This window comes from Hyperolius riggenbachi, chromosome 2 (genome assembly GCF_040937935.1).
Source record: "Hyperolius riggenbachi isolate aHypRig1 chromosome 2, aHypRig1.pri, whole genome shotgun sequence".
NCBI lineage: Eukaryota > Metazoa > Chordata > Amphibia > Anura > Hyperoliidae > Hyperolius > Hyperolius riggenbachi.
Window position 1 is genome coordinate 230827559 of NC_090647.1, and position 17296 is coordinate 230844854.

General features: G+C 47.0%; 1 protein-coding gene across 2 annotated transcripts in view; it reads left to right on the forward strand.

Annotated features, from left to right (window-relative positions):
- The window catches only part of LOC137546186 (E3 SUMO-protein ligase RanBP2-like), a 152951-nt gene that overhangs the window by 72953 nt on the left and 62702 nt on the right, over positions 1 to 17296 (forward strand). For both annotated transcript variants that reach the window (XM_068268292.1, XM_068268291.1), the window contains exons 18-19: positions 2324 to 2462; positions 3092 to 3186. In XM_068268292.1, the coding sequence (XP_068124393.1) occupies positions 2324 to 2462; positions 3092 to 3186 (234 nt within the window). The remainder of the gene's footprint in view (positions 1 to 2323; positions 2463 to 3091; positions 3187 to 17296) is intronic.

The window sequence follows — 17296 nt, forward strand, 5'->3', positions numbered from 1 at the left end:
AGGAATAGGAGTGCATTGTCTGCATAGAGACTAATTTTGTATTCAATTTCATCTTTAACATATCCTAGAGTGGGAATATTTCATATGGTGTTTGTAATACATATAGTTGGGCAATATTTGATGCAAACTATGGCAACCATAATTATTTTTGCTAAGGGGTGCCTTGAAAAAAGTTCAGAGTCATCAAGGGTGCCTTGACCCGGAAAAGTTGAACCACTGCGATAGGCTAAAAGGTGGTTTTTTTTTTTTTTTATGGATGTACATATGCACATAGGGAGATACTGGTTGCTTGGCAGTTAGTAACAGCTGTTATTTCCTACAGTGCAACACGGTTCACAGATAGGAAACTATCAGGACCTAGGTCCTGACGTCACACTGTGGGAGGGGTTTCACCACAATATTAGCCATACAGACCCCCCTGATTTATTCAAGAAATGGTAACCATTTCTCAAGGGAAAAGGGGTATCCACTACTTGTTGGGCCTCGCTCCCACTATATGCGCTGCCGTGCGCATATAGTGTGCGACATGCAAGAAAGTGCATGGACAGCACTTCTACCGTTCCAATCATATGCACTATCCAGGGCAGTTTCTAGGCTAAATTTCACCCAGTTCGAGAGTCAAAAAATTTGGGAAGTGAGGGACAGGGAGTCCCTTTAGGAAGTGAGGGACAGGGAGTCCCTTTAGGAAGTGAGGGACAGGGAGTCCCTTTAGGAAGTGAGGGACAGGGAGTCCCTTTAGGAAGTGAGGGACAGGGAGTCCCTTTAGGAAGTGAGGGACAGGGAGTCCCTTTAGGAAGTGGGGGACAGGGAGTCCCTTTAGGCAGTGGGGGACAGGGAGTCCCTTTAGGCAGTGGGGGACAGGGAGTCCCTTTAGGCAGTGGGGGACAGGGAGTCCCTTTAGGCAGTGGGGGACAGGGAGTCCCTTTAGGCAGTGGGGGACAGGGAGTCCCTTTAGGCAGTGGGGGACAGGGAGCCCCCCAGCCGCCACTCCCCCCTCACCTTGCAGACCTCAGGATCAGCGGCGCCCCGACCAGTATGAGCGGGCGCCAGACGCACCCGCTCTATATGCGGAAGTGATGTCACTTCCGCATATCAGTGCAGGCGCTGGGTCCTAGCACCCGCACGATTGGTCGCCGCCTGATCGAGGTCTGAGTGAGGCAAGGAGGGAGGGGAGGGGGGAAGCAGCGGCGGCGGCCACAGGGACGGCCTGGCGCCCCCCAATCTGTCACTCTCATCGGCACCCCGTTCAGCAGAACTGGCTGAACAGGGCAAGAAACGGCCCTGGCACTATCGCACGGTGGCATGCATTTTTAAGGAATCGCAGCTCTGATCTATTCACTGTAATGATTAGAATTAGCAGCGCAGATGGGCGTACGATCGTACGGCCATCTGTGCTAATTGATGTGAACGAGGCCATAATCCTTGGTTACAGTCCCTCTTTAAATTGCCTTGGTAAGGAAATGGATGAGGCATGCAGTTGAAGTGTAGTTTAAGTACACATTTGTTTTTGAGATCTTTTCCTCAAGTCTGATGTCAGATGTAACTGGTACAAAGAACTGAAAAGAAACAGCTCCTGCTTGAATGTTACCAGCTTCTCGTGACAGACTGAACAGGAGGATTCAAGAAAAATATAGCCACCTCTGCTCTGACATCAGAGCATAGTACTGACATAATTGACAAAAGAAAGATAAAATCAGTAGGAACTAGAGAAATGACAATGAAGACATACTGTTATAAGTACGTATATTAATTTGATTTATTCAATGCAGACAATCAAATTTGTTATACGTTTTTAAAGGTACTCTGAGCTGTTCTTAAAATCAAAATTGGGACTTACCTGGGGCTTCCTCCATCCCGCTGTAGCCCGCAAGGTCGCCCAGCGTCTTCCTGGCCATTTTCTTGGTCCCACTGTCTGGTCCGGTTAATCCGGCGACTTCCAAGCAAGTCTCTCGTGCACGCTCCCAAAGCAAGCCCGCCGCGTGCTCACGCTGGGCACCGTCAGTCTCCCGCGCATGTGCAGGAGGCTGATGGCGCCCGGTCTGATGGCAGGGCGCACACGCTTCGGTAGTGCACACGGGCGACTTGCTTGGAAGTCAGCGGATGACCGGACAGCGGGACCATGTCCATGGAAGAGGCCAGGAAGATGGCGGGGGAGGCCAGCAGAGTCCTGATTTTGATTTTAATAATTGTTCAGAGTCCCTTTTACATATGCCTGAAAGGTTTTTCAAAAGCTGTTAAAGGTTGTTTTGGCATTCATGTATATTATTAAAAATCAATGGTGTATTCTATGATGGCACTTAAAACACATCTGTTCATTTTGCAGAAAGAAGTTCATGAACTGAGGATGAATAATTCAAACGCCAACATGTCTTCGCAGCGATGGCCTGCGGAAGGATTTCCTCCTGATGCAGCCGCTGAAGGTTATCATTTAACCCAGGGCTATTATGATGTCCCATTGACAGGTGTGTTCTTATTTTTAGTTGTTGTTAGTTTTTTGTTTTTTTTTAAATATGTAAAAGTGTAACATGCATTTGTAGACCTTCAAATAAGTTGTATGTTTGTCCATGCACAGCAAATGACTTTTTTTTTTCCTTATGAAGCTGTAACTTGTAGTAGGTATTATTAAACTGACAGGTTTTAGGTAAGTATGTCTCATGGGGGATTTTGTTCTTTTCAAAGGTCTCCCTGGTAAGGTTCTATAAGAAGGTAGGCAGTGAGCCTGCCTACTCGTGCAGAGTTCTGGTAGTTGGAGTGACTATTCCACTCCAGTTTATGGGCATTTTTATGCACATTGCAACATTTACCCCTTAATGAAAAGAGATCCCCCCCCCCCCTCAAGTACCCACTATCACCTGTAAATTACAGCTTCATAGGTAAATGATAGGTCTTTACACATTGCTGCATGTATTGCTATGTCTTCAGAGGCTGTTGTAAATTACTTTCAAGTATCCTCAAACTCAATGCATTCCTTATCTGTAGCCATTCTAGCTGCAAACGTATATCCTGTTAGATGAAGGCACAAATGAAACACATACACGCACCTACCTACACACACCTATATCTGTAAAATGTGTTTTTCTTTCTATTGCAGTTTCTACAACAGCACACCCATCCTACTATGTGCAGTCACCAGTTTACAATCCTCAACAATTACTCAGACCAGTTGCAAATGTTACTCCGACAAAGGTATGCTCTTTGGTACACATGACTACATTGCTAAACAGTGATGTTTTTAAATCAGTTTAAAGAAAATCTGTCACAAAATTAAAGCAAACCTGGGATTTAGAATGAAAAATAGATACTTAACTCAGTACAGAGAAGCCTCTGGACTCTACAGAGACTTCTACTATGCTTCTTGAGCTAACCACTGGTCGCCAGGACCATCCTCTTCGAGGCCACGATCCTATCTGTGAAAATGTTATGCACTAGCGGCTTTGTTCTGCGCCTGCACTCTGGAGCGGAACCACTAAAACTTATTAAGACAAGCCCTAGTGGATAGAGATGTCGCGAACCTCCGATTTTCGGTTCGCGAACCTTCGCGGAAGGTTCGGTTCGCGAACCGCAATAGACTTCAATGGGGAGGCGAACTTTGAAAATTGAAAAAATTATGCTGGCCACAAAAGTGATGGAAAAGATGTTTCAAAGGGTCTAACACCTGGAGGGGGGCATAGCGGAGTGAGATACATGTCCAAAGTCCCAGGGAAAAATCTGGATTTGACGCAAAGCAGCGTTTTAAGGGCAGAAATCACATTGAATGCTAAATTGCAGGCCTAACGTGCTTTCAAACATCTTGCATGGGTATACATCCATTAGGGAGTGTAATTAGAGTTCTGCTTCACACTGACACACCAAACTCACTGTGTAACGCACCGCAAACAGCTGTTTGCGTAGTGACGGCCGTGCTGGAGTGGTGCGCACCGTGGCCAGAGTGTAGGCCGTGGCGTTTTCAAGCCCATATGGTCGCCGGGCTGTGGTAGCTCAATGATAGAACAGTGACTGTCCAGCTGATCAAATTTGGTCTGACCACAATGAAGCAACGACCTTATTATCTTTTGTGTGCCACCCCCACCCGAGACACTCAAATAGCCGGCGGTCATTGCTTCATTGTGATACGCAAGCCCCTTCACCGCGGCAAGGTAATGATCACGAAGGGGGATGGGCACATGTACATGCCTTTTTGATTTTTGTTGCAGCCGCCCGCAGTGCAGCCAGAAAAATTAGGCAGGCATGTACACGCACCAGAAAAATTAGTGTAGCGGCCGCTGCTAGCAGCGGCCTTAAAAATTCAGGAATCCGCCTAGAGTCCTGGACCCTGTTGGTGGTGGCGGAGAAGGCAAGCGGCCTGCAGGCAGAGATGCTGTGTGTGGGGACTGACTTAGTCTTCGGTCGTGCAGTAGCCCTCCGGGATCCATTCCTCATTCATTTTGATAAAGGTCAGGTACTGAACACTGTCATGACTTAGGCGACTTCTCTTCTCAGTAACTATGCCTCCAGCTGCACTGAAGGTCCTTTCTGACAGGACGCTTGCGGCAGGGCAAGAGAGAAGTTGTATGGCAAATTGAGACAGCTCTGGCCACAGGTCAACCCTGCGCAACCAGTAGTCCAAGGGTTCATCGTCGCTTTTCGCAGTGTCTACATCCACACTCAAGGCCAGGTAGTCGGCTACTTGCCGGTCCAGGCGTTGGAGGGTGGATCCGAAAGGACTATGGTGAGGAGTTGGACTAAAAAACGTCTGCATGTCTGACATCACCCTGAGATCGCTGGAGCGTCCTGTCCTAGCCTGCGTGGACTTGGGAGGAGGAGGGTTACTGCCAGTGGTACATTGATTGCGTTGTGCAGCCACATCACCCTTAAACGCATTGTAAAGCATCATCGACAGCTTGTTCTGCAAGTGCTGCATCCTTTCCGCCTTCTTTTGAGTTGTTAACAGGTCCGCCACTTTGTGCCTGTACCGAGGGTCTAGTAGCGTGGCCACCCAGTGCAGGTCATTCGACTTGTTTTTTGATACGGGGGTCCCTCAACAGGCTGGACAACATGAAAGAGGACATCTGCACAAAGCTGGATGCAGACGTACTCTCCATCTCCTCTGGCTCTTCCTCAGTGATGGGACGCAACTCCTCTTCCTCCCCCCAGCCACGAACAATACCACGGGAATGTGGAGCAGCAGAAGCCCCCTGTGGCGGCTGCCGCGGTTGTTCTTCTTCCGCCGCCTCTTCCTCCTCCACAGAAACACCTTCCTCATCATCCCCATCATCAGAGTCTGACTCCTCTCCTTCCCCACACGACTCCTCTTCTTCCTCCTCCTCCTCCTCCCCCATCTGTGCTGCCACAGGTGTTGTGGGAACATCGGGTTCGGGTGTAAATGGCTCCCACGACTCTTGCTGCCGTAACTCTTCTCGTTCACGCTCCTCCACAGCTGTATCCACCACTCTACGCACGGCACGCTCCAGGAAGTAGGCGTAGGGGATCAAGTCGCTGATAGTGCCCTCATCGCGACTCACCACTTTAGTCACCTCCTCAAAGGGCTCCATGACCCTGCATGCATTTCGCATCAGTGTCCAGTTGTTGGGCCACAACATCCCCATCCTCCCAGATTGTGTCCTTGTACTGTAATGATACAGGTACTGGGTGACGGCTTTCTCCTGGTCTAGCAGGCGAGAGAACATCAGCAGGGTGGAATTCCAGCGGGTCGGGCTATCGCAAATCAGGCGTCTCACCGGCAAGTTGTTTCTACGCTGAATGTCCGCAAAGCGTGCCATGGCCTTGTAAGAGCGCCTGAAATGCCCACACAACTTCTTGGCCTGCTTCAGGACGTCTTCTAAGCCTGGGTACTTGGACACAAATCTTTGCACGACCAGATTCAGCACATGTGCCATGCAGGGCATGTGTGTCAGCTTTCCCAAATTCAACGCAGCAATGAGATTGCTGCCATTGTCACACACCACGTTGCCGATCTCAAGCTTGTGCGGGGTCAGCGATTGCTCCACCTGTTTGTTAAGAGCAGCCAGGAGAGCTGCTCCAGTGTGACTCTCCGCTTTCAGGCAAGACATGTCTAACACTGCGTGACACCGTCGTACCTGGCATGCAGCATAGGCCCTGGGGTGCTGGGGCTGTGTCGCTGGAGAGGAGATCGCGGCACCAGCCGAGGAGGATGATGACAGCGAAGCGGTGGTAGCAGGTGGAGAGGAGGTGGCTGGAGGCCTGCCTGCAAGCTGTGGAGGTGTGACAAGTCGGTCCGCTGCGCAGCCACGTACTCCCTGCTTGCTGCTATTGGTCACCAGGTTGACCCAATGGGCTGTGTATGTAATGTAGTGGCCCTGCCCGTGCTTGGCAGACCAGGCATCCGTGGTCAGGTGGACCCTTGACCCAACGCTGTGTGCCAGAGATGACACCACTTGCCTCTCAACTGCACGGTACAGTTTGGGTATGGCCTTTTGTGAAAAATAATTGCGGCCTGGTATCTTCCACTGCGGTGAACCAATGGCCACAAACTTACGGAAAGCCTCCTACTCCACCAGCTTGTATGGTAATAGCTGGCGAGCTAATAGTTCCGCCACGCCAGCTGTCAGACGCTGGGCAAGAGGGTGCCTGGCAGACATTTGCTTCTTCCGCTCAAATACTTCCTTCACGGACAGCTGGGTACTGCTGTGGGCAGAGGAGAAGGAACCGCTGAAGGAAAGAGGTGGTGTGGAGGAGGGTGGCTGTGAAGGTGCAAGGGAGAAAGTGGATAAAGACGATGCACCTGAAGGAGGAAGAGGAGAAGGAGGGTGGCTTGTCTTTTGAGGGGTGCTGCTTTTCCTCAGGTGTTCTTGCCATAGCTGTTTGTGCCTTCTCTCCAGGTGCCTTCGTAAGGCACTTGTCCCTACGTGAGAGTTGGCCTTTCCACCGTTAAATTTTTGCTGGCAGAGACAACAGATGGCTTTGCTCCGATCTGAGACACACACGTGAAAAAATTTCCAAACCGCTGAGCCCTCCTGGGGTGATGGCGCTACGGTGGCATCAGCAGCTGACGTTGAAGGGCATGTTGGCTGGCTGGCCATAGCTGGCGATACATGGTGCCGGACACTGCCCCCAGCTGTTTCTGAGGACGAGCTCCCTCAGCTTCCATCATGGAGTCGTCTCCTCCTACTCCTCTCTGACTCCTCCTCTGAACTGTCCCCCTGGTCATCTCCTCTACCGGGAACATACGTGGTATCCGTCCATACTATCGCCACCTAACTCAGACGTATGAGGTGGTGTACCTGCGTCTTCTTGTTGTTGTTGCAGTAGTGGCTGGGAATCAGTGATTTCACCACCACCAAATAACTCCTGCGAAGTGTCAAATGCAGCGGATGTGGTGCTTGTTGTAGCGCTGGTGGCTGCGGGAGATGAGGTGTTCTGTGTTAAATAATCAAGCACCTCCTCACGATTTTGGGAAGTGAGGGCACGTGCCTTCTTCTGAGCACTGTATTTTGGGCCAGGTCCGCACGAAATCACAGCAGTGCCTGTAGGCCTTCCTCTGGGTCTGCCTCTACCTCTTCCTCTACCTGGTTTTGTCCATTTTGTCCATCTCGGGGGGTATGCTAGGTATATGCAGTGAGGTGGGTTCACTCAACACAACAGGTAGTTAGATGCAGTGAGCTGGGTTCACTGAACAGTAAAGGTACTTAAGATGCAGTGAGGTGGGTTCACTGAACAGTAAAGGTACTTAAGATGCAGTGAGCTGGGTTCACTGAACAGTAAAGGTACTTAAGATGCAGTGAGCTGGGTTCACTGAACAGTAAAGGTACTTAAGATGCAGTAAGCTGGGTTCACTGAACAGTAAAGGTACTTAAGATGCAGTGAGGTGGGTTCTCACTCAACACAACAGGTAGTAAGATGCAGTGAGCTGGGTTCACTGAACACAAAGCTAGGTATTTGCAGTGATGAGGTGGGTTAAGTAAACACAACAGGTACTGAGTAGTTAGATGCAGTGAGCTGGGTTCACTGAACAGTAAAGGTACTTAAGATGCAGTGAGCTTGGTTCACTGAACAGTAAAGGTACTTAAGATGCAGTGAGGTGGGTTCTCACTCAACACAACAGGTAGTTAGATGCAATGAGCTGGGTTCACTGAACAGTAAAGGTACTTAAGATGCAGTGAGCTGGGTTCACTGAACAGTAAAGGTACTTAAGATGCAGTGAGGTGGGTTCACTGAACAGTAAAGGTACTTAAGATGCAGTGAGCTGGGTTCACTGAACAGTAAAGGTACTTAAGATGCAGTGAGCTGGGTTCACTGAACAGTAAAGGTACTTAAGATGCAGTAAGCTGGGTTCACTGAACAGTAAAGGTACTTAAGATGCAGTGAGGTGGGTTCTCACTCAACACAACAGGTAGTAAGATGCAGTGAGCTGGGTTCACTGAACACAAAGCTAGGTATTTGCAGTGATGAGGTGGGTTAAGTAAACACAACAGGTACTGAGTAGTTAGATGCAGTGAGCTGGGTTCACTGAACAGTAAAGGTACTTAAGATGCAGTGAGCTTGGTTCACTGAACAGTAAAGGTACTTAAGATGCAGTGAGGTGGGTTCTCACTCAACACAACAGGTAGTTAGATGCAATGAGCTGGGTTCACTGAACAGTAAAGGTACTTAAGATGCAGTGAGCTGGGTTCACTGAACAGTAAAGGTACTTAAGATGCAGTGAGGTGGGTTCACTGAACAGTAAAGGTACTTAAGATGCAGTGAGCTGGGTTCACTGAACAGTAAAGGTACTTAAGATGCAGTGAGCTGGGTTCACTGAACAGTAAAGGTACTTAAGATGCAGTAAGCTGGGTTCACTGAACAGTAAAGGTACTTAAGATGCAGTGAGGTGGGTTCTCACTCAACACAACAGGTAGTAAGATGCAGTGAGCTGGGTTCACTGAACACAAAGCTAGGTATTTGCAGTGATGAGGTGGGTTAAGTAAACACAACAGGTACTGAGTAGTTAGATGCAGTGAGCTGGGTTCACTGAACAGTAAAGGTACTTAAGATGCAGTGAGCTTGGTTCACTGAACAGTAAAGGTACTTAAGATGCAGTGAGCTGGGTTCACTGAACAGTAAAGGTACTTAAGATGCAGTGAGGTGGGTTCTCACTCAACACAACAGGTAGTTAGATGCAGTGAGGTGGCCAGGTGGGTTCACTCAACACAACAGGTAGTTAGATGCAGTGAGCCAGGTTCACTCAACACAAAGCTAGGTATATGCAGTGATGAGGTGGGTTAAGTAAACACAACAGGTACTGGGGTATATGCAGTACTGGGTAGTACAATGTGCAGCTCCCTGTCACACACACAGGTAGTCACTGAATGTGCTGGGCTGCTGGCAGTGGCACACACAATATCAATTAGCAAGGCTGTGCATGCAACAAAAGTGTCAGTTTGACACACAGGAAAAAAAAAATATGTACAGGATGAGCTCTGAAAAGAGCTGTTGCTGGGTGCTTTAAAAGCAATAATAATCAGTCAGGAGCAAGCAAAGCAGCCTAGAACCTAACTAATCTGTCCCTAGGAGAAAGTCTGCAGCAGCTGTCCCTTTCATCTCTAGCAGGCACACGAGTCGGACCCTGCCTTATATAAGGGGGGGGGTGGGGCTCCAGGGCTTAGTGTAGCCTGAATGGCTACAATGTGCCTGCTGACTGTGATGCAGAGGGTCAAAGTTGACCCTCATAGTGCATTATGGGGCGAATCAAACTTCCGCAAAAGTTTGCCCGGTGCAGGCGAACGCGAACCCCCAAAGTTCGCCTGGAACCGTTCGCTGGGGAACTGTTCGGTACATCTCTACTAGTGGAATGAGGGTCTCTGGGCTGAAACGGCGAGCCCAAGCAAGATGGTAAATGGTACTAGGAGAAGAAACGCAGAGACAACGGGAGCCCAAATTGTGCAGTATGTCACAGATGAATGGGTAGGTATAGGTGTTCAGAAAAGGGAATACTCACAAAGGTGGGTTGCACACGGGGCAACCGACCACTTAAAGCAGGTGGAGTGTCTTATACCTGACTCCAGTCAGGCATGCCAGCAATCCTGGAGACGGTTGCTCTCTTGTTGAAAAACCTCATGCACTCTAAAACTGTGAGGTGGTGTGGGTTTCACCTCAGGTTAGGTGTATGGGAATCCCCTCACCCGTTGGGGGGGGGGGGGGGGGGGAGAGTATAACTTCAAGCAAGATGGAGGAAGCCTGGATTATCTATAGGCTTTTCCTCTACTGAGGTAAGTATTGAACTTTTTACTTTCACTTTCAGGTATATTTTAAGTAACTAATTACTAAGCATGTCATTAAACGCTAATATTACATTCTGATCGGGACATGAATTCAGTTATAGTTTTTGCAGTGTTAATCTTTTGAACATCCTGTATTGATTACCAAAGGTACCAGTCACACATACCGTATATCCTCGACTATAAGTCGAGATATTTAGGTCTAAGTAAAGTTGGAGGGGGTCGACTTGTATTTGAGACCTAAATTTATGACTTGTGGGATGATGGGGGAGCCGATTGATCATTGTAACCTCACAAGTAATTACATCCTATCACTCATGTTACAGCACCTTTGGGGGTTAGCGTGGGGTGCCGCTGATGTCTTTTTCAATGTTTAACTCTTCCCCAAACCCCCTAGTTCTTATGTGTCAGTCTCTCCCCTGTTCTTATATGCAGAGTTATTGCAGCTGAAAATGCATAACGATTCCACCGCCGGGCGCCGCTTCATCTCTTCCGAGTGGCTTGCGTGCATTAGTCTCTCTGTCAACTCTCGATGACATCATTGGGAGCTGACTGTGGAACTGTACGGGAGCAACTCGGAAGAGATGAAGCGGCGGCCTGCGATAGATTCGGTATGTGCTTTCCGCTGCAATAACTCTGCCCATAAGAACGGGAAAAGTTTGCACATAAGAACAGGGAGGAGAGAGGCGGGCAGACTTAAAGACAACCAGAGGCAGGGTTCTCACAATGAAATCAACATACAGAGGCTGGGTCTGCCTATAGAGCCCAGCCTCTGTTGATAATCAGAATCCCCCTGAAACCCCCCCACCCTGCGCTCGGCAATACCCCATAAATGACAGTCGCGCTGCCGACACGCAGCCTGTCAGCAGCGGCTGTGTTTACCTTTAGAACGTCAGTCTCCGCTCTCCCCCGCCTCCTGCATTGCTCCGGTCCCGCCCGCGTCCCTTCCCTCCCCGCTGATTGGAGGGAAGGGACGCAGGCGGGGACGGAGCTCTGCAGGAGGCGGGGGGAGCGCCGAGACTGAAGTTAGAAAGGTAAACACAGCCGCACAGCGCGGCTGTAATTTATGGGGTCTGACTGAGCACATGGGGGATTTAGGGGGGATCTGATTAGCAACAGAGGCTGGGCTCTATAGGCAGAGCTAGCCTCTGTATGGGGATTTTGTTGTGAGAACCCCGCCTTGGGTTCTCTTTAAACATTGAAAAAGACATCGGTGGCACCCCGCTAACCACCAGAGATGCTGTAACGTGGGTGACAGGATGTAGTTGCCTGTCACGTTAAAAATGTCAGTCTGCTCCCCCAATCAGTGTGCCGGTGCAATAGCACATAACTGGGAAAGAGAGGCAGAAACTCTTGATGGGCACCTAGAAAGAACTCGGCGACTCCCCTTATGGGCGTACGAGAGGTATCGGCGCTGGAGACTTGGGCGCAGGACACAGCCGGTATATGTCTGATCCTGCTGCCGCACAAGTCCGGGCCGTGTTAATTACTATTCCCCCTCCAGGCCGCCATGGATAGTGGGGAATGAAATAATTCGGCTTCCAGCTACTGCTGAAAGCCGAATTATTGTTTTGAAAGCAACTTTAGCTCAGTCTTCTGACGGCGCTGAAGTTACTCCCTGTGCCTGCTATAGCCGTAGTTCCTATTATGGCCGCGCCGGCTGCGGCCAAGTCTCCTGCGCTGCTGCGCCGAAGTTTACAGCGCTGGATTCGCCGTGTTCGCCTTATGGTGTTGTATCCTGGGGGCAGCATGTTACTCATGATTTTATTGTCTTAGTACCTTTCCTATTCATAATGCTATTTCTAAAAGGGATAAAAATACATTTAAAAATATTACCTTACTCTTTAAATTCAGGAGGCAGCATTACTAAGGCTTGCCATTTATTAAAACAGTGTATTATGTTATAAAAGTGTTAATTTGGCTGCATTTGGGGACCATGAAGGGTTAAAAACTGTACATGGGGACCTGTAGGGTTTTTGGTTGCATTTGGAGATATGGAAGGGTTAACTCGCCGTACTTGGGGACTAGGAGGGGTTAACAGCTGCATTGCAAAAAAAAAAAAAAGTAATGCAGCTGCATTACTTTTTTTTTTTTTTTTTTTGCAATGCAGCTGTTAACCCCTCCTAGTCCCCAAGTGCGGCGAGTAACTTTCCTGGGTCGACTTATATTTTAGGCAGTAAAAAATTCCTGCTTAAAGAGGAACTCCAGCCTAAACAAACATACTGTCATTAAGTTACATTAGTTATGTTAATTAAAATAGATAGGTAATATAATCTCTTACCCACACTGTTTTGAAAGAACAGGCAAATGTTTGATTTGATGATGGCAGCCATCTTTTTCGTTGAAAGGAGGTGAGATGGAGCATGAGACACAATTACAACTGTCCTGTGTGCTGATCACCTCTCCCAGTTGCTAGGCAACGTGAATAACAACATAAGAAATCCCAACATGCTCTGCACAGCATCAGGGGAAAAAAGCCCGGGCTTTTTTTCTTTGATGGGTGGAGCATAGCTAAAAATGCAGCTAAAAATGATGCTTTGGTAAGAAAAACAAAGTTCTGATGCTGTAAAACTGTTAAAGAAACACCAAACCTTTTCAGTTCTGCTGAGTAGCATTTTAGTCCGGAGGTTCACTTTAACCATTTACCGCCATCCTAACGTATTAAAACGTCATGCTTACCGCTATTAACAGCAACATGACGTTTTAATACGTCGCGCATTCCCGCTGCTGCTACCGCCGTGTGTCCGCCGCTACCGCCGCCATTACCGTCGGGATCCCGTGCTGGGCGATTGGGGAAGAGGACTGAACAGTCCTCTACCCAATCGCAGTGCCTGGAGTGAATGGACGTGACCGCGAACAGCGGCTGCGTCCATTCACATAAACAGGAAATGTAACAGTTTAATAAAGTGTGTAAAAAAAAAAAAAAAAAGTGAACACGTCCTATGAGTGTTCACCAGCGCCATCTTGTGGCCAAAAAGTATATTACACTTACAAAATACATACATTTTCAAGTATATACACATCATTAATAAAATTACACTTCCAACCCTCCCCCCCAAAAAAAACACTTGTAAAAAAAAAAAATCAGCTTAAAAAAAATAAATAAATAGTTGCCTTAGGGACTCAGCTTTTTTTATTCTATATTTTATGGGGGAAAATTAATTTTAATTTATTACATAGGGGCTTGTAATTATGGCCAGAACAAACAGAAAAATAACCACTTATATTTCAAAATAATATACTGTCGCCATACATTGTGGTAGGGACATAATCTAAACGGTTTAATTATCGGGACCACTGGGCAAATAAAACGTGTTTGTTTTATCCACAGGAGAATGTTTAATTTTAAAACTATAAAGGCTGAACACTGAGAAATAATGATTTTTTTTTCTTTTTTTTTCTGTTTTTCTCATTAAAATGCATTTAGAATAAAAAAATTCTTAGCAAAATGTACTATCCACAGAAAGCCTAATTGGTGGCGAAAAAAACGAGGTATAGATCATTTTCTTGTGATAAGTAGTAATAAAGTTATTAGGGAATAAAAGGGAGGAGCGCTGACAACTGAAAATTGCTCTGGTCCGTTAGGATAAAAACCCTTGGGGGTGAACTGGTTAAGACGGCCAAATATTGGGGTCGACTTATAGTCTAGTAGAAGTACCAGTTAGCAGATTTGTAAGCAGACACTGAAGAATAAAAAAAAATAAAAATAAAAAAAAAAAGCAACTTCTTCTTGTGATTAAATGATGATTTTGATATGTAGCTTCCATCATAGGTAATATCAGATAATTTATATTATTAGATTATAATTATAAGTTCTGTTATAAGCTGTGCTTCTCCGCTGCTGTCCCTTTCTTGGTCAGTCTAGAAAAATGTGTTTGAAATATGCTGCGGAGAGGGGACTGCTTCTGCATTTGACTGTAATGGGATATACAGTTTTGTTTTGTTTTTGTTTTTTATAGCTTAAAGTTTAGCTTTAGGTGAACACAGTGATACATGACTGTCATGTATCTGCATACAGTGATATACATGACTGTATCTGCATAGCCAATTTTCTTTCTTTTTTTTGCTTTTACTGCACTGTTGCGTTTGCGGTTTATATGGATGTACCATGTTTTATTAGGCCCAATAAGTGTGTAAGCACCCTTGTGGCTTAAAGGGATACTTAAGTCTAAAAAAAAATGATTTTTACTCACCTTGGGCATCTCTCAGCCCCCTGAAGCTGTATGGTGCCCTCGCAGCCTTGCTCCGATCCTCCTGTCCCCGCCGGCGGCTACTTCCAGGTTTGGCGACAGGCTGGGAACGCGAGTGATTCTCCGTGTTCCCAGCTGCTATATCACCCTCAATGCTGCTATAGCGTATAACATATACGCTATAGCAGCATAGAGGGTGATATAGCGGCTGGGAACGCGGAGAATCACTCACATTCCCAGCCTGTCACCGAACCCGGAAGTAGCCGCCGGCGGGGACAGGAGGATCGGAGCGAGGCTGCAAGGGCACCATACAGCTTCAGGGGGCTGAGGGATGCCCCAGGTGAGTAAAAATCATTTATTTTATTTTTTTTAGACTTAAGTATCCCTTTAAGAGTAAATCACTGCATGCCTCACCCTGGCTCATGTACCTCTCAGAGCCAGTCCAGTCATCAAAGCATCTGCAAAAAAAAGTATTAAAGTTCTTTTATTTATCAATGACCTCATAAGATAAGTTGTTTCAGCAACAGACTGCTGTTTTGAGGGTATCTCCCTTTTTGTCAAGCTGCTTTTATCTTTTTATGGAGTAATTGATAAATAGGAGAGCTTTAACACTATCAGATATTTACCTGTAGATAGAGAATGCTATGGATCCTATTGAGCCTTCCCTGTCCCCTCGTTCAAGTGCTGTTCCACTGATAAAGGTATGCTGCCTCCAAAAGGCAAAGTGCATAGTATGGAGCCACCCATCTTCTGGAGCACTTGGAGACACGAATGTTTATCGCCCAGTTTTTAGCTGCTTGGATTATATATAGCATCGAGGGGGGAAAAATAAGAAACCATCACAGTACTGTTGCATGTTGTATGGAATGCATCATAAGTAGGAAAGAGCCAAGTTTTGTGTATTACTCACAAACCATTTTTCCATTTATTATTGCCTTACTGAATTTGCTATATTGACTTCCTGTGTCAATATCAAATACTGCTGGGCTGAACTGAACAGCAGGTCTGTATTCTGTCCACACTCCTTATCTCATTGCTCACACGAGGTAATTTGGGAGGAGCTGGACAGGGGCACATTTTAGTCTTGGCACAGAGCTTACCCTGCACATCACCCCTGTGCTGCCAAGAGATTAAATCTTTGTGGCCAGCACTTAAAGAAAACCAGAACTGAAAATTAAAAGTCAAAATAAACATACACAAGTCACTTACCTCCCGTGTAGTCTACGCCTCAATCTTTCTCCTCTCCCGCGTCCTATTTGTTCACTGTGATCAAGGGAATTCTCCGTCCACCATTTTGAAAATGGCCCTTACCCCATAACAGCTTTCTGGTCAGCACACTGTTAAACTGTAACATCGCCCATGTGAGCCATAAGGAAACATGGACATTACCGGGCACTTCAGTTGTCCACTCAGCTATAACTGACAGCAACTGATATATAACTGACAGCAACTGATATATTTCAGTTCTGACAAAATGTTGTCAGAACTGGAAGGGATCACTGTAAGAAGAAAATGGTGAGCTTCTGAGAGGAACTGATGGCAAGGTAACTATGCAATGTTCATTTGAAGTTACCTCATGTGTTTATTTTAAATACTTTTACTCAGTACAGGTTCCCTTTAAGCTACAACTCAAAGCTCTCCTCATCTATTCCTGTTTAGGTGCTTCCTGCTCTGTCTAGTAAAGCAGTTACCCTTCCCACATGCAATTTCTTACTGTAGGCTGGGCTCAGTGGGGAAGGTGTGGGAAGAGTAAGTTCATCATTACACACTGAGCAGAATGGAACTTTGTGGCCAGCATTGCAGCTACAATTCTGCTAAGAGATAATCTCTCTCAGGAGAGAAAGTAGGAAGGGTCCAGGCCATAGCTCCGTGTGAAGCGACTTCCACTCCAATGTTCTCCCTAGCAGACACTGCACGGCTAATTTAGGTAAACACCCGGCACAAACACCAAGCATCAGTTCTACCTTTCAATTGAAGTGGCCGTGGCTCCTACCTCTCTGTTCCACCACTGCGCATGCACTGCCGCTTGGGTCCACTGCAGGGACAAGTTCTGGTATACAGATAGGAGCCCTGACAGTAGTAGTTTGGTCTTCACATTGGAATTGCCACTCCGTGAACCAATGAGTATTCTCTCTCCCCTGTTGCAATCCATTGGGAGCCCATGCTTCTGCTGGGGCTCAGATTGGTAAAGCAGTGCTTGTCCCCTGCAGTGGAACCGAGTGGTTTGATCTGTGGAACTAGCCTGTGTGTGTTGTGCTAGGTTTGATGGTGAAAAGTTGCATTTAAACTGGTGTGGAATATTTGGTGGCCTTTCAGGGCTGTGGCAAACCGAGCGGCTTTTTGAGCGTTTTTGCAGCTGCTTGCGGCTGCAGATACGCTAGGGTAATGTATTTCAATGGGGTTGTGCACACCACAGCGGGAGGCGGTTTGCAAAAACAAATCCTCCCGGGGTGAGGCATGTTTTTGATTGCGGATGCGTTTCTGCCTCAATGTTAAGTATAGGAAAAACGCAAACCGTTCTGAAAAATGGCAGATCAGAGCAGTTTGCCAGGCGGTTTTGTTACAGAAGCTGTTCAGTAACAGCTTTACTGTAACAATATATGAAATATGCTACACTTAAATCCGCAGCAGCAATCCGCAAAACGCTAGCAAAACGCCTCGTAAAAATTTTAAAAAAGCATTTAAAAATCTGCTAGCATTTTGCGGATCTGCTAGCGGGTTTTGGTGTGCACCGGGCCTCAGTTGAAGTTTCTCTTCTCACCAACTACCACCTGCTGTCCGCACCAACCCAGCTGGCTACTTTTTTCATACAACCCAGCTGGGAAAAAATTCTGAGAACACTGCACTCTGCTGGTAGCTCTATACTATATATACTATTTGTGCATAGAACAT